The sequence below is a fragment of the Bubalus kerabau genome, chromosome 4, assembly GCF_029407905.1.
Source record: "Bubalus kerabau isolate K-KA32 ecotype Philippines breed swamp buffalo chromosome 4, PCC_UOA_SB_1v2, whole genome shotgun sequence".
NCBI classification, from domain to species: Eukaryota; Metazoa; Chordata; class Mammalia; order Artiodactyla; family Bovidae; genus Bubalus; species Bubalus kerabau.
Window position 1 is genome coordinate 143,295,313 of NC_073627.1, and position 17,381 is coordinate 143,312,693.

At 57.8% G+C, this 17,381-nt stretch overlaps 1 protein-coding gene across 2 annotated transcripts in view; it reads right to left on the bottom strand.

Moving 5' to 3' along the window:
- Positions 1-17,381, bottom strand: part of CNTFR (ciliary neurotrophic factor receptor) — a 39,430-nt gene that overhangs the window by 3,769 nt on the left and 18,280 nt on the right. For both annotated transcript variants that reach the window (XM_055578869.1, XM_055578868.1), the window contains exons 3-7: positions 14,642-14,726; positions 10,219-10,452; positions 3,358-3,475; positions 3,025-3,191; positions 1,819-1,982 (exon numbers count right to left, since the gene is read on the bottom strand). In XM_055578869.1, coding sequence (XP_055434844.1) covers positions 1,819-1,982; positions 3,025-3,191; positions 3,358-3,475; positions 10,219-10,452; positions 14,642-14,726 — 768 coding nt within the window. The remainder of the gene's footprint in view (positions 1-1,818; positions 1,983-3,024; positions 3,192-3,357; positions 3,476-10,218; positions 10,453-14,641; positions 14,727-17,381) is intronic.

Here is a 17,381-nt window from a genome sequence, read left to right on the forward strand (position 1 = left end):
CCTGGTGGGCTGCCGTCTACGGGGTCGTACAGAGTCGGACACGACTGAAGTGACTTAGCAGCAGCAGCAGCAGCCAGACCTCAAGGCACCTATTCTTGTGCGATTCCTGGCCTGTATCTCTCACATGCTCCTGAAAAGCCAAGTGATATTTTTCTCTGCTTGCCCCTCCCCATCATACACCTGCCTCTCCCCAAGACTAAGGACTGGGGAGTCAATGCTGTTCAGAGCAAAACTCAAGTTCAAAAGAACCATACATCTAGCCAACCACCATGCCGACGTGACATGGGAACAGGGCTAACGTGGGCCACAGGCCACACGTGTCCTTGCCATGGAACCCACATACTCTGCTCTGCCCATGTCAGCGTGGGGGTCAGTTCTGCCCACGGTGCAGGCCAGTGAGTGGCCTTGGCACGTTAGTCACATGCATGGTGGGAGCATGGTTCCTGCTGGGGACCACATGTGTGTGTGCATGTTCCCGTGTGTGTGTGGTGGGCAGTGTGCCAGGTCCACAGCAAGGCGTGTGCGCCGCGACGCGCAGGGCTGCCGCCTGTAGCTCGTTAGCAGGGGAGGGGGGCTTGTGAAACTAGACCCTGGTTATTAGCAATGCATTAGTCGCGGGCAGCTGGCCAGGCAGGAGGGACTCCGGACTCTGTCAGGGAACATATGAGCATATGAGCAGCCTTGTGGGGGCCAGGCCTGCAACCAGGACAGGCGCCCTGGAATTGAATTACATACTTTAAAGGCCAGCCGGGACGGGGGCATGAAGAGATGGGGCTGGAACCAGGTAGATGTGGTGGGGGTACAGGGTGACCCTGAGTGCCAGCCTGGGTTGCCATGGGGAGCATCCTCCCAGCCCCAGTCCTTGCCTTCAGACCTCCCGCCTTCAGACAGCACCCACAACCCCGGGCTCTCAAGGAGAGAGAAACTCCAGACTGCCCCAAACCCTTGGCAGATCCCCAGAGCTCTCTCTCGTAGCTTGATCAGCATCCCAGACAACAGCCTGACCCCGTGCTGCCCCTGTCCACTGCTTGCTTCCTGGCCAAAATCACCTTCTGACCCATAACTTTAAGCTGACACCTAAGCGAGGCTTGACTTTGGAGCCATGACACTAGTCATGGCCTGAACTCACACCTTGGGTTGAGCTTGACTCTATTGCCTGATTCTGACCCCTGGAGCCCATCTGTGAGGACAGGGACTATCCTGTCCCTTGGGTCCAGGCCCAGAGCCTGGTCCAGGGTGTAGGAGAGAGATGTCTGATCAGGGCTGAAGCCAGAGACAAGAGAAGGGAAACACTGCCACCATCTGCCCCCAGCATCTCTCTCCACTATCCCGGGGAGTCATAGACAGGCATGTTTGACTGTCCTACTACTACTAAGTCGCTTCAGTCGTGTCTGACTCTGTGCGGCCCCATAGACAGCAGCCCACCAGGCTCCCCCATCCCTGGGATTCTCCAGGCAAGAACACTGGAGTGGGTTGCCATTTCCTTCTCCAATGCATGAAAGTGAAAAGTGAAAGTGAAGTCGCTCAGTCGTGTCCGACCCTAAGCGACCCCACGGACTGCAGCCTTCCAGGCTCCTCCATCCATGGGATTTTCCAGGCAGGGGTACTGGAGTGGGATGCCATTGCCTGTCCTAATGGGGGTCAATCAGGATGCCCCGCCTCAGCTCCATCCATCCTTCCAGGCCCATCCTCCACCCCAGAAAGCCTCTCCGACTGCTCTCAGGCTTCCCACTGGAACAGCCAGCAGCAAGGACTCCCATGCCGCGTGGCTCTGATTCCTGCTCTCAGGATCCAGGCAGGGCAGGGCAGGGCACTCACATGCTGCCACTGGTCCAGGATGAGGGGTCGATAGCGCAGAAAGAACTTGAGAGGAAAGGACTCGGGGTCGGGCCAGGTCGACGGGGTCTGCCACGTCACCTCTAGCCGGCGAGGGTTGCTGGGCACTGGCCGGGCTACCACGTTTTCCGGAGGGTCAGGCTTCACTGTTTAGGAAACACAGCTTTGGTACCACACTGATCTCTTGGAACAACCCCAGCCACCATGACAACCAGCACACATCAATAATCATTGGTCTCCTCTGTTGTCAGCTTTGGCAACTACTGTTAACAACCATTTCATTCCTTCTACCTTTCACATCCCTGTCATCACCAGTGACTGTCACCACGGTCATTGTCGCCAGCTCATGATATCAACATCATAAATTTCATCCCAACCCCATCCTCATGATGACCAGCATCCCAATTACTAAGCCTGTGTCATGCTCTATCACGACCCTCATCATCACCTGGACCACCCACTCCTGTACCAGCATCATATACTCCCCCCAAGCCTGGCTTTCCACCTCAACTTTTCCAGTTCCCAACTGAGACACGGCCTCCCTTGGAAGAGTCAGGGCTTGAAGCTGCTCTGTGGGTCAAGGTTAAAAGACAGTTCACAGGTGTTGCAGATCTGGGTTGGAAGTAGGCTGAGGATCTGATGGAAGCAGCTAAGGGCCGAGGTCATGTAGAGTCTGGCCAAGGACCCAGCCATGGCGGGGGTGTGGGCGGAGGCAGAGGGTCTGGCTGGGATGGGACAGGGGCAGGCAGGGGGTCTGGCTGGAATGGGGGCTGGGAGGAGGGCGGTCTCTGTCCCAGTCCTGTCTCCTATTCTGACACCTCATTCATCACAGGCCGTAAGGAAGCCATTAGCGTGGTTGTGGGGGGGGTGGATTGGAGGCTGCAGCTGCACAAGGGTCTGGCCCGGCCTTCCCCCCTCCCCCTCCTGCATGCTCTGGGAGCCAGAGAGATGAGAAGAGCTGCTGGAGAGGCCTCTCGGCCCCAGCAGGTAAAGGGCATCCACTCAAATGTTCACAGGTGTGTACATGCCATGCGTGGATGTACATGTTATACCTTCCACACACACCTGGGCAGACACTCGTGAACATCCCCACGCGTGCTCATACACACCTCTGGCAAACATGCACTTACACACTCCCACTGCAGGATGCAGCAGGGAGCCCCCTCCCTCCCCGCAATCCCCACGCACCGATGGTGAACTCATCAAAGGTGATGGCTGTGGCATTGTGGCCCAGGGCGTTGCTGACACTTATCGAGACCTTGTACTTGACGGTGGAGAACAGGTGCATGTAGCGGATGTGGCAGCGGTTCTTGACGGCCGGGTCCTTCTCACAGACCATCATTTTGGAGCCATGCCTGGGGAGGGGTGAAGCCCAGGCACCATCACCAACCTCAAGGATCGGGCAGGGTGGAGGCTGGGAGAAGGTCAAGCCCAAGGCTGGGCTACAGGGTGTGGATGGAGGGCATGGAGGGGGCCCGGGAGAGGTCAGGGTTGGACTGGGTCCTGGGTGTGTCTACTCACAGCACGGTCACATTGAAGGTGTTGGGGATGTAGGTGGGAGTGGGCAGATGCCAGCTGCAGTAGAAGCCCTTGGGATATGTGTTGGAGCGGCAGCTGAGCACGGGCTCCCGCGGCGGCACTGGCGGGGGGGGGGGGGGTCGAGGACAGCACGGTCAGGGCGTTCCTGAGCCCCCAGTCCCTGGTGCAAGTGTGGGGACAGGTGGGCCCCAAAACCCCAGCTCTCCCTCTTCAACCCAACAGCAATGCCAGAGGTGGGGGTGGGAAGTGCTGTCAGCGAGGGTCTGAGGCTTCCCAGGCCACAGAGAGCCAGATGTTTAATTAAAGAAAAACAAGGGCTGTATGGAGAGGGAGCCCCCCCTCCACCTGCTCAATGGAGGCGGGAACCATGGGGAGCAGGGGGCTGCGGGCCTCAGCTCATCAATCACGGGACGGAGGTGATGTCTGGGGGAACTGGCCCCAGCCCCACGTCTCCTGCCACCTTGCGTCCATCTCCAGAGGGAGACTGCAACAGAGGTCAAGGGTGGGGGGCTCCACCGGGTCCTCTGGTTGCTGGGGTGATCAGGGTGCACTCCCAGCCGAAGACACATTCCAGGCTTCCCCTCAGGAGAGAACAAGGAACACAAGACAGCCCTGGGGGCTCCACACAAACGACAGCACTGTTCACGTGCATGTATGTGTCACAAGTGTGTGTGTGACGTGAGTGAGTGACGTGTGATGGAATGTGGGAATATATGTAGGAGGGTCCGTATATGCAGCTCACACCACATGCCTACACGTGTGACTGTGTGTGTGTGTGTTGTTCCGTTGACGTGTACTCACCCCAGCCCCAGTCCCCATCAGACCCTTTAAGAAGCCCTTTATACAGTCAGCAGCTGCCTTACTCTGGGGAACACAGAGGGCCAGAGAGGGCTGGGGACATGCCTGGGGTCACACAGCAAGCCGGAGCCACTGCCAAGCACCAGGATGGGAATACCCACCGGCATGACCACACCTACGTACTTGGGAAGTCCTCCCTGCGTTCTAACCACTCTTTTTGCTGCTGTGAGCACTCAGCCCAGCTGTCCCAACCCTCGGGTGTTGGGTAAGGCGTGAGGACAGCCGGCTCAGGTTCCTGGAAGGAGGCAGTTTCTGTGATCTGACCCAGGCAAGGAATGTCCGTCCACAGCTCCGGGGATACTGACACCTCCCTTCTGTGCCCTCCCGCCCTGCCCCCTGCCTGACAGGTGGACAGGAAGCGGGAGGGGGCAGCTCAATAAGCCAGGGATGGTGAAGGGGAGGGCATGTCTACGCCTGCTGAGTGGCTGTGGTGATACACAGGGAACTGTGGGCTCTCATCCAGGGTGCACGCGATTGTGAGTGACTCTGTGTGATTTCATGTTCATGCCCAGTATGTGTGAGGTATGTATGTGCTCAGACCCCCAGGGAGCGATCCAGCTCTGCAGCAGGAGTGATGAGGGTGTCAGACGGGCATGAGGGGGTGCTCAGGAGTGATGAGGGGGCCAGAGAGGTGTGAGGGGAGCTCAGGAGTGATGAGGGGGCCAGAGGGGCATGAGGGGAGCTCAGGAGTGATGAGGGGGCCAGAGGGGCCTGAGGGGAGCTCAGGAGTGATGAGGGGGTCAGAAGGGCATTAGAGGAGCTCAAGAGCAATGAGGGGTGTCAGGGGGCACAAGGCCAGCTCAGGAGTGATGAGGGGGACAGATAGGCATGAGAGCAGATAGGAGTGATGAGGGGGTCAGAGGGGCACGAGGGCAGCTCGTGTGTAGCAGGCAGAGTGGGCGACGGCGTGGGCTGAGATGTCTCCAGCCCCAGGCCTGCAGGGAGAGTTGGGGGCCAGCGGAGCCTGCACAACGGGCAACCTGCCTGCCACCCGCTGCGGTCTGCCTCCCCTGGGAAGCCTTCCTGGCGCTGAGTTCATCTTGTGTCTGTCCTGTGTTCATCCTGTGAGCCTCACATATCCCTTGCCTATCTGCCCAGGGGCACAGAGGCATGGGGGTGGGGTGGGGGGGCGGCCAAGGACACAGGAAGTGCCTTGTGGGGGCCTGTGGGCCAGGCCAGAGCTGGCAGTCACCCCAGGAGGAAAGGACATTCCGAGGTCGGCTGAGAAGCCTCCACTCCCCCCGCACCCCGCCCCACCCTCCCTTAGCCCAGGCTTCAAAGGAGAGGGCGCTGGGGGGGTGAGGACTGAAGCCTGCAGAGTCAGCTCCCTGCCACCTGGGACTCTGGAGGGCAGAGCAGGGACGGACTCGCCTCCCCATTGACCAGCTCCCTCCATTCCCCTCTGACCATCCTTCCCCCTCAGACGAGCCTCCTCTCAAACCAGTTCCCCTCTCTGACTGGCTTACTGGGCAGGTCATGGGGGGCGGTGGGGGGGCAAGGCTTTGTCTGTCATCTGGCTACTCCTGCCTGGCCCTGGGCCCTGAGTAGGGAAGGGCTTGGGTTTCCTGACAGGGACCAGGTTTCTCAGAGGGAAAAGGAGGAAAGAAAAACAAAGAAAAGGAAGAAAAGGAGTGACTCGCTGCAGCTGGAGCCCAGCTGAGGGACTGGGTGGGTGGAGGTGGGGGTGCTGTGAGAGACCAAGTGTGAGGTTGTGGGACAGTGTGCAATTAGGAGGCCTGTTGTGAGTGTGCTGCACGTCAGGGGAGAAGCTGTTTGTGAGAGACTGCAGTTGTGAGGCAGCGTGTGGAACTCTGATGGGCTTCCTGTGTGTGACTGGGAGTCCGGGCAGCTGTGTCACTGCGACTGGACGTGTGTGGCCAGATGACTGTGTTTGTGTGGGACTCGGGGTGAGGCCGTATGATGTGGGGACTGTTCACATGTCTGAGGCTGCGTGGCTGTGGTCCTCTGTACAGAGGCATGTAAACGCGCTATTGTGTGTGAGACAGCGATGGCAAGACCACGGACCTGCGATACTGTGTGTGAGACAGACCTTAAGCCTGAAGGTGTTTTTCAAACCGTGGGTGTGCGAAGGTGCCCAGTGTGTTCACACATATGAGCAGAACGCCGTGTGAGAGCATTGTGTGGGCCAAAGCCCGTGCACATGCGTGTCATGTTATCACAAACATGCACGCTCCGGGGTGCCCAGACTTGCTGAGTCGCCCCTGTGGGGGCTCCTGAGATGCCCAAATGACAGCATCAGCCTGCAGCAGGGCATCCTAGCGCCCCATGCGGGGCCGTGTGTGCGTGTGCATGCGTGCATGTACCCTCGCTGGCCCAGGGTTTGTTTGTTTTCCTCCTAATTGGCTTGTTTTTCCATGTCCAGCCCACCAAACCGCATGTTTTTCCTCTCATCTCGCCAGCCCGCCTGGGCTGGAGCCCCCGGCACGCATGAGGCCTGCCCAACGGCTCAGAGGGGAGGAGGGGCAGGCTGCCCACGCCCCTGGCCAGGCCAGATCAGGCCAGGCAGGGCGGGGTGACCCTTCCAGCTCCAGCCCTCCCAGGCCGCACCCACACTACTCCTCCTCCTCTTGCCTGGGCATTCAGGGCCCATGGCCTGTCCTGACCTTATCTCGTGACATCTCTTCTGGACTCCCAAATGCCCACCTTCCACCCATCTTTTCTCTCCCCAACTTCCTCAACCACAGGCTTCTCTTTCCGTCCCAGCAAACAGAGCTGAGGAGGAAGCAATGCTGAACCAGGGGGACTAGAGTTCCTGTCCTAACCAATCAAATACGAATATTTAAAAACTGGACAAGGAACTGTCTATTTAAAATTAGTCAATCTCTGATTTATTTCAGCTCAAAATCAGAATGACATGGAATTAGCAGTCTAGGCAAACAAAAGGATGCTACTAAAAGGAACCTTGTGGTCCTATTTCCTAATGTGTGTGTCGGGGGGTGTCCTTTCATCACCCTGGGGTAGGGGCCTCTTTAGAAGGGGGTGTGATCATCTGCCTGAGAGCAGAAAGGTGGGTCAAAAGGAAGCAGTTCAGGGATCAGCCTGATTAAGGGGACTTACAACAGAATATTTTTATGATCAGGTTCCCTTGGAAATAGAGACACGAAAATCTTACATGTTTAAGATAAATATTAAATAATTTTTAGTCTGAATGGCCCACAAATCAGGGGTAACTCTGTCCTGTTCTCTGAGCGCTGGTGAGAAGGATAATTTGATGTTGAAGGTTGCCAAACCCAGTCTCTTGTTACTAATATAAAGTGACTGAAACAATCATGATTAATGTCCCCTGTTCCTCTGACCAACCCTAGAAGGAAACTAAGGCAATGCGAGATAAGTACCTGTTACTAATGCTACAGCCAATTCATGGCCAGCACCCCTCTGACAGGCAGGGCCTGAAGAGTGGTCAGCGCTATACAGAAAAAGTCTGGGCTCTGGTCACAAACAGCAGCTGTGGGCATGGCCTGTGGGCGTGGCTACCGGCCTTACTTCTAGACCCAATCTCCCCTCAGTGACCTCTCAAAGAAACTCAAGTAATTGGGAATGAGGGCCGGAGTCACCCAGGCCTGGCCATCACAGCCAGCTTTGTCCATCAGAAGACTCCTGGGGCTCAAGCTGATAAGACACGGGTGTGGGTGGCTGGTGCCAAGTTGGCCTCATCCTCCCTGCATGCCACTCAGCATGTGGCCTCTTTCCCCATGTGAGGGCCCAGGGCTAGGCTGCGTGGTCCACTTCTAGTGTACCCTGTGGTGGGCCAGGAAGACTCCAGTGGGCAGGAGTCACTCCACCCTGGGCTTGCGACTAAGATGTTTTGTTATGACTGCCATCTCTCCAGTTTAAACATGTAAAAAGGCTTTTCTGTGGGGAAAGGAACATCCCTACCAAAACATACTTTCCCCTCTCCTCTGGCCCCACTGATGGGTCAGTGTTTTCGTGGAGGACGCTGAGCAACCCTTCGGCCTAACGTTTCCCATGGTTGTCCACGCCTATTGCCTGACGATGGGGCAAGGACCCGCTCTCAGGCCCCTCAAGCATCTCTTCCCCTCGGCAGCTCAGAGGGAATAAAGAAAGCAGCTCCAAGGGAGTAAGTAGAGTGGGGTGTATCGCCCAAATGGGATTAGGCCAGAGAAGCCTGAATCCTTGGCTCAAAAAGAAAAGAAACGAAACTATGTTCAGAGTATTTATTCTGTCAGTTGATGGCTCTGGCTGAGCACCAAGGACCTGCCCAGCTGACCCTCAGCAACACTGATAACCTCCTCCTCCCGAGCTTCCTAACACCTCTTCTGAATCGCACTCACTTGCTCCCCCTTCTCCCCTCCTGCTGGGCTCCTTCTGATCTCCAATCTCTTTTTGTGGCTCATTTCCTTCGATCAACCCCTTTTACAGCGGGTCCTGGGTCCTCTTCTCTCCTCATCCCACAGCCTCACCCTTGACCATCTCATCCCCTCCCAAAGAATTAATGCTGACAACCCCCCCCACCTCTCAATTCCCATCTCCAGCACAGGCCTCTCCCTGAGTCCCAGAACCTCAGATCCATTGGCTACCAGCCATCTACTCCTGGTTGTCCCCCAGGGACCAAAACCCAACATCTATAGCAGATGGTGCCGCAGATCCCTCACCCGTACCCGCTGACCGCCTCTGCAGTTATTTGCCTAAGAGCTTTCTTTGGCCACCAAAACCTGCATTGCCTGCAGGGGCATCAGGCCAAAAGTGCTGGGGAATGAAAGCCTCCCCGCCCCCGCCCCCACTCCTCAGTGTGTAAGCATCCGGGCTCCCTCAGCTCTCAGGCAGGAGAACTCCAAGGCACTTGCTCTGCCTCCTTAGCTCCCAGAGCTCCCCCAGAAGGGTGCCCAGAAGCAATGGCTAGGTAACTCCCTCTTTATTGGCTAACTTCACTTCCTTTTCTCTATCATTCTCCCATGCCCTAATGATGTTTCTGTCACCTGCCAAATAAACTACTTGCCTGCGAACTATCATCTTGGGTTCTGATTCCAGGGAAAGCCAAACTGAGACACCGCATGAACAGAACACACTGTCTCCTCCTCCAGCTGACCCCTGCACCTTGTCTCCGTTGCAGCCATCGGTCCTACCAGCTGTCTTGACTCTTCCCACTGTCCACTCTCCCACTCTCCCTACCTCCGATCCATCAGCGACTCCTGGAGGCGAAATCACTCTTCTCAGCTTCCCAACCCCATGTTCCAGTCCCAGGTCCTCCTCCACTCTCTTGCATCCCAGCAACAGCCTCCTTCCTGCCCCTTGCTTTGCCCACCCACCTGCCAGCCCTGCAGGACAATGAGAAAGATCTTTTAACAACGTGACCCTGATCATGTCCCTCCCCTCCTTCAGCTCCCTTCTGCCATTTACACCAACCCAAGTGGCTTTCCCAGGCCCTTTCAGCCTCCGAGGACTATGATCACACTCAGCTCTCGGCCAGAAAGAACTTTTTCAATGTATCTTCCAAATTCCCCAAGTCTCCATGTGCCTCCCACTCCAGGAAGCCTTCCTTCTTCCCCGGGGCCTCCTGGACTGCCCACACCTCTCCCAGCACCACCAGATATCCCATTTTCTCCCCCAAGGCCCTCGCATCCAGCCTCTGGGACAGTATGCACTGGAACAAAGCCAACCCAGCTAGGAGCTGTGACCTAGGATTCCTCCCACCAGGCTGCACATGGGCTGTGCCCTGCCAGCCCTCCTGAGCCCATCTTGTCATAGGGGACAGGATTTCTGAGTCTAAAAGACCTCCAGTAGAGGGTGGATACCAGTGCAAAATGCCAGGGGTCTGGACTCAGGGGGTGACACTGGGCTCAGAGGTCAGAACAGTAGGCTTAGACAAGGTCAGAGGACAGGGGTCAGGACCTCCACCACCACCAGGAAGGGGATGTGATTGGGGCCAAGGGTCTGGGCCTCACTGACTCCCCCACTGAGTGAAGTGGGGGGGGGGTCACACGAGGGGTTGGGAGTCACACTTACAGCCCACATGGAGAAGCACCTGGTGGCGCAGGTGCCAGGAGTCACGGTGGAAGCAGGCGTAGAGGCCGCCGTGGCCCAGCTCCAGGCTCCGGAGCACAAGCTGAGAGCCGTTGAGCAGGTCGGGGGCCAGGTCTGTGCCATTCACCCGCCACGTCACCGCCGCGTCCCAGCTGGCAGTCCCACACGGCAGAGTCACGTCTGAGCCCAGGCGCTCGTACTGCACATGGGGAGTGTCTGTGGGGGTTGGGGAAGGCACAGGCAGAAGTCAGAGGTCACAGCCCAGCCCAGCACTCCCAGATGATAGCGAGAGCAGGCCCCCTGAGGCTCAGGGCGCGAGTGTCTTGAGGAGACAAGGGATCTGCAAAATTCCTTCATGGCGTGCAAGGGCACAAGTATGTGAGTGTCTCCAAACTTGGACATGTGCATGTGTGTCTGGGGACTGTGTGTGTGACTGAGCGATCCTGTGTGAGTGTATGAGAGAGAGAGTTTGTGTAGAGTGCTGGGACAGAAGACCTAGGTCACCTCCAGTCACCAGGTCCTTTTGAAAGCTTTCCTGACCCCCATAACCCCAGCCTCCTGCCACCAAGAGGCCCAGCCCCAGTCACTGACATCTGCTAGCCAGGCAAGCTGAGCCAAGGGGCCCCCTCCTGAACTCCTTCCTCTGTCTCTTCCCTTCTCTTCATCCTCCCCATCCTTGTGTCCTGCCTTTCTCCCTCTCCCCGACAACTCTGAACCCCCGACAAGGCCCTGTGCCCCAGCAGTCCAGGGCAGCAGAAGGAGGAAGAGTGGGCACAGGAGCCCTAGGGAGCTCCTGGCAGCTGTCAACGTGGTGGTGAGGCAGGAACTGCATGGGGTGCGGGTGGGGGTGGGGGAGCGCAGGGACTGCAGGAGCTCTGACCCTGCCTCTCCTGCCCCCAGGAGGGGCCTGTCAGAGCCCAAAGCAAAGCCCGGCCCTGGCCTCAGCCGCCCAGGCATGATGGACAGAGCCCAGGAGACTGGAGTGGAAGGGCGGAGGGGGCAACTGTAGAGAGGAGAGCGAGGTGGGGGAGGCAGTGGGACAGAGAAAGTCCTGGACACCGATCTCCAGACATGGCCGAGCAGCAGGGCACGGGGAGACACGGGGAGACATGGGCCTGCCCTCCTCATCCCGCCCCTCAGCCTGGAAAGATAGATGCTTCCCCAGACCTGAAGTTCTGTGCAGTAAGGGTGGGAGGGGCAGAACAAGGGGGCGTGGGGGGAGGGGGGGGCTGCCTGATCCCTCGTTAACACTCCCTCGGTCTCCCCTCCAGAGAGCCACCCTGCTGAGTTGGGGGATTTTCAGAGGCAATTCCTGTTAACGAGCCAATTAAGTTGGGCCAGTGGCCTCTTAATTAGACTTGTTAACACCACTGGGGCCGCAGGAGGTAGGGATCCCCCTATGCTGCCAGCGGCCCCCTTCCCCTCCCTCACACACCCCTCCCCAGCCTTGCTTTTCTCTGGGCTGGAACATCTGTCCCCAGTTGCTGCCTCTGTGGCCCTCCCCAGGCCAGGATCCCTGTGTGTCTGCAGGGCCCCGTCCTGCCCCTCTCTGAGCCTCTCTGTCCCTGTCAAAGGAGAGAGAAGCAGGAAACCCCGCCAGCCCTGACCACTTGTCCATGGGGCCTGGGACCAGCCGAACAGAGGATGAACAGGCGGAAGGGCGGTGGCTGGGGGGGACCTTGGAGGCTGCAGCTGTGAGGCTAGAGCAGAGATTGACTGGGGGCCTCCCTCTGACCAGAGGCCCAGGGTCCAGGGCTCAAGCCATTGAGCCCCCCTAGTCCACCAGCCCTAGCCCCCGAGCCTCTCTCCAGCCTCCCTTCCAAAAACCTGGAGCTTCCAGGAAGCAGGCCAAGCCCCTCTCTCTGCACACCGCCCCCCACCCCAGTAGAGATTCTGCATCCAGCTGCCTGAGGAGGAGGCTGAAAACTGACCGTCGGGGGGTCAGGAAGAGTGGGGGGAGAGGGGCGTGGTCATTATGGTCCCTAGGGCACTGCAGCGACACTGACCAACAGAGGCTCAGGACTCATGTGGCCCCAGCATGGCTCACTAATACTGGGGCAGGCAGGAACAGCAGCAAGAGAAGGACACCCACCGACGGCACAACAGATGTGACGGCAGCGGGGTAACACAGAACGGGGCAACCCTGTCTGCCTCACAAAGGAAATGGAAACACACAAGCTGACAATAAGGACAAACCAACCATGGAAGGGCAGGGCAGGAGGAAAGACACGACAACGCAGTGACAGGTGACCACCACAGGCCACAGCGCAGAGGCAGGGGAAAACGTGAGGCGACCCTCACGGCATCACAACTGCTGCAACACACGCGGCCACGCCACAGCTCCAAAGATGGCCGTGATTCAGTCCTTTGTCTCTGGACAGCTCCCCCCACCCCCTGCCCCATGGGTGCCCCTACTGATGTGCTGTCCATTTCAGAAATTAAATCAAGCCGCAGGGGGAGGATGGGGTTCTTGGCCCTGACGCAGTGACAAATGCTCCGAAGGAATCAGCTGTGAAAAGGTTGTTAGAAGCCAGGATAAGAGACAGAGACAGGATGAGGTCATGGACACGGGGAACGCACAGGGACAGAGCCGACGGCTCCCTCACACCTGTGCACACAGGCTCACATGGGGACCACATGCCGGAAACAGTCCCCCCCCAGGGTGTCCTCAGCAACTTCACATCACCACACACATAGGATGAGGACCGTCACCATGAGAAGAGCACGCACACACAGGACAACCATCCACAGGTCAAGGCCACGCTGGGACACTGTCCCATGCAGGGGCGTGATGATGACATACGTGTAGAGGAATGGCACTGTCAGCGAGAGGCACAGTTACACACGGACACATGGTCTCACACACAGAGACACAAACACAGAGAGCAGACACAAAGAGAGACAATCATGCATGGTGGAAAGTCTCAGCCACAAGGACACAACTGCTCACAGGCCACAGTCACATACCGGCCACGTTGGACATGGGGCTCAGCCCACAAGGATATAACCACAGAGAAATGCACTCAAACAGGGACACAGCCTCACCCACACAAGAACACAGTCCAGTGCACAAGGACAGTCTCACACCCAAAGATGCAGCCTACGTCCCCCACAGGGCAGGGGCCAGGCCACTGGGAGAGGCCACCGGCAGGCCTGGGCTGGTCAGGTCAATACAGGAGCCCCTGGCATGCCGACTGCAGGTGGGGCTTGATGTGCTGGCCTGGTGGTCCCTTCAGTCCCTACCCACTGGGGAGCAGCCCTGAGGTAGGCCAGGATCTCTCTGGGCCTCAGCATTGGGTTCACAAGGAAGAGGCCACGGGAGCCTTGACCTACTGAGCTCTGTGAACCCACAGCCTTGAGGGTCATGGAGCTCAGTCATCCGGGCTTGCTATGTGCCTGGGCCCTGCCTTCTCTGCTTCTACCTGGGCCAGCTGAGGTAGGGGGCAGGACACAACTAAGGGGGGAGCTCCCTACACTTGGAGCCTCATTCGAGGAGTTTTGAGGTCAGAACTTGGGCTGATGTGGCCACCTGAAGTGCTGCCTCAAATGCAGATGGGCTAGGGGTCACGTGGTCACCCTTCCCACCAGGGGTGCCCCTGTCTCTGCTCTGCGTGTTTGTGTTCCTGTGAGGAGGACACACCTTGCACTGGACAAGTGGTCCGGGAAGGGGAGGAGGCTATCAATGGCCCCGCCTGAGCACCCCCCACCCCTCCAGCCATCCCAGCTCACTGGTAGGCGAGCCTTCTCCCACTTATCCTGCCCATCCCCTCAGCGTGTTCTGGGGCCTCCATCCCTGTCCCCGTATTCCTTCTAGGATAAGCGAGGGGCATTCTTACCCACTGTCTCTCCCAGGGCCTCCCACTGCACCCCCCATAAACCTGAAGGGACCCCACTTCACTGGATACTGTACAGGGTCCTGCCCCTGGCTGCCCTCAATGTAGTTCCTCAGTTGTGTCCAGCTCTTTGTGACCCCACGAACTGTAGCCCACCAGGCTCCTCTTGTCCATGGAATTCTCCAAGTAAGAATACCAGAATGGGTTTCCATGCCTTTCTCCAGGGGCTCTTCCTGACCCAGGGATCAAACCTGGGTCTCCTGCATGGGAGGCAGATTCTTTACCATCTAAGCCACCTGTACCCTGTATCCACACTAGTGGGAAGAGGATCGGACAATCTTCAGCCAGAGATGCCATCAGCATGAAACCACCCAGCAGTGACTGGGGGGTTGTGCTTTTGGGGCAATGTCAGTGGGTCACCCCGTGTATCAGAGTCACATGACTCACGTTCATGTATGACGATGCCAGCACATGGCAGTATGTGGCTCTTGGGTGGGTGCATACAGTTATGCCAGAGAGGGTCCTGCTCAGCTCCGGGAGCGCCCCTCACCCCCCACCCGCCCAGCACTCACCCTGCGGACTGTGTCTCTGGGCGTAGACCACGGCAGCAGCGGCAGCGAGCACGGCACAGCAGGCCCACGGGACAGGAGCAGCCATCTGCTGGGAAAAAAGTGGGCGGCGGGGAAAGGGGTAGCATCAGCCCAGGCAGCAGCTGCCTGGGGAGCCCCCCCGCCACCCCATTCTCAGGGAAGACTGGGAAATCCCAGCCCTAGGGCCAGGGCACCTTGACCCCAAGCGCCCTTCTTAATGGAGCTCAGGACCCTCTTCAAGTAACAGAAAATAACCTTATTGGCATCTGTAGGCAAAGGTTTGCTGAGATGGTAGAAGGCAACCTACAGTGGTTTGTTGTTCGATAAGGAAGCTGGCTGCAGGATGTAGTCAACCGCAGATGAGTTATAGAACACTGGTAATGCTAGGGCCATTTTTCTAGAAAAAAAATAACTTTACTGGTGAGGTTAGCTAATTAGCTATAAACACTGCAAACTGAAAGGGTAATGCTTTAACTTGACTGGAGGTCTATACATCTCCAAGCTGCCTTGAACGGAAGGCCCCTGCCATGCTCATGGGGAGACTCTGGGATCTGCCCTACCACGTTACCCCTACCTGACTCCCTCCACCCACAGGTGAGCCTTGCCCGGCAGGGCTCTGGGAAGTACAGAGCAGCAGGGTATCAGGGCAGTGGTACATTGTGAGCAGGTCAGATGTGGTTTCTGCTTTAGTGGACACCAGTGACCATGAGAAGGATGAAGGATTTTCAGATATATGTCCCATTTGGGGACTCCAGCCTATCGCCCTTCAGCCCAGGAGCCTGAGAGCCCCAGTCCAGCAGATGTACGTCAGTGTCTGCACACTCCCATGTGGGTACACACAGCACAGTCAGGACGTGTTTCCAGCAGCCAGGATGGATCCAGTGGCCCCTCAGTGTGTTGTCCTGCTTCTAGGATGGGTCCAGCTGCCCTCACACTGCTCCACCCCAGCACACACCTATATCTAAGGAGAGGGAAACAACCATCTCCTGCCCAAGAGGTTCCAAATCTCTCTCACTCCAGTCTTGAAGAGAGACAAAGTTCTGTCAACAAGACAGAAGCAGAGATCCAGAGACAGACCACTCCCAGACACTCAACCAGGGCCACTATCAGAGGTACAGTCAGACACACAGCAAAGACTCTGCCCCCAACAAGAGACAGAGCCCCAAAGAAAGAGCCTATACACAGGCTGGAGAGACTGTGTGGGGCACAAGCCAGAGAAACAGGTACATCAACCAGATAACCAGCCAGGGACATGGCCAGAGAACAGCCAACACAGAAACACCGTACCACACTCAGCCAGATGCAGGCAGATATATCAGAGAAAGAGCAAGAAGCCCAGTCAGGGAAGCAGCCATCAGCGACACAGGCCAGGGACACTGTCAGAAACCCTGCCAGAGAAACTGCCTGACACACAAGCAGAGAAATACCAGAGAAACTGATAGACGCAAATAGGCATACACCCAGAAAAACAGCCGGAGAGAGGGCCAGAGACGCAGCCAGATGCTCAGTCAGGAAGTATCCACAGCACTCAGAACACTGCCAGGGACACTCAGACACACAGTCGGACATACTGCCAGAGACACCGTCAGAAACGCTGCCAGAGGAACAGCCAGAGACACTGCAGAGAGGGCTAGACCAGTGCGGGTGTCAGCCTGGAGCGGTGTGGGGGTGGGGCAGTGGAGAGAATCTGACTGCTGGGGGCTCCTTCGGGGAAGGGCTCCTGCCTGCCCACGGCTGCACTTGCCCCTGCCCAGGCCAGTCTTCCCCGCTGCACCTGGTGCTCCTCTAGCCGTGGCTGCTGGAGCCCCGGCTGCCCCTCCCTGGCACGGCTCGCCTCTCTAGGCCCCGACTGGCCTCGGCAACCCCTCCCACATCTGCGACTCCTGAGGCCTTTGCTACCACTTGGCCTGGCTCCTGACCCTCAGCCACTCCCCCCTCTCCAGCTACTCCTCAGGCTTAGGAGGTTAAGACAATGGCCAAGGACACAGTCAGCAAGTGGTGGGGCCAAGAAAGGAACCCAGGATGAGCCAGCTCTAAATTCAGAGCTGGTGTGAGAGAATCAGATAAGAGGCTGGAAGCCCACCTGGTTTCTCCCCGCTCCCCACAGCTTCCCTCTGCCTTCAACCCTTGCAGGGAGCCCTCAGACCCTCCCCTAACATCTCCACCATCCACTTTTCTTCTCACAGCCAGCAAGAAACTCCACCTCAGGGCCAACCTGCTGCCCAGCACATGGGAGAGGACCCAGGGCCTGGGAGGCAGATGGGCAGACAGGGGACAGAGGTTAGATGACAGGATGGGAGTAGAGAGACAGGGTGGTCCTCTTCTTCCAGCTCCTTCCTGGTCCCAGCTGGGAGGGGCGTGGTGGGTGAGGAGAAGGCTTGGCACGAGTGTAATGCATACAAGCAAACACACACACACACACATGCGGGTCCCCACAGGGGGAGGGGTGGCTTCTTCATCAAAGTCGCCTCCATCAGCCCGATGAGTTACTGTAAGGGCCGGGCCCTGGGCCAAAGAGGCTGCAGCCATGGGAGCCGGGCGCTGCTGAGAGAGCTGCAGAGACAGGGGGATGGGGTACCAAGCAGATGCTGCACGGTTGGGGGCACCCGGAAAAGGGAGACACCCGGGAGAGGGGAATGGAGAGGGAAAGCTGTGAGCCGAATCCCTGAGGGACAAGAAAAGACCAACACAGGGAGAAATGGAAGAAGAGACACAGCAAAAC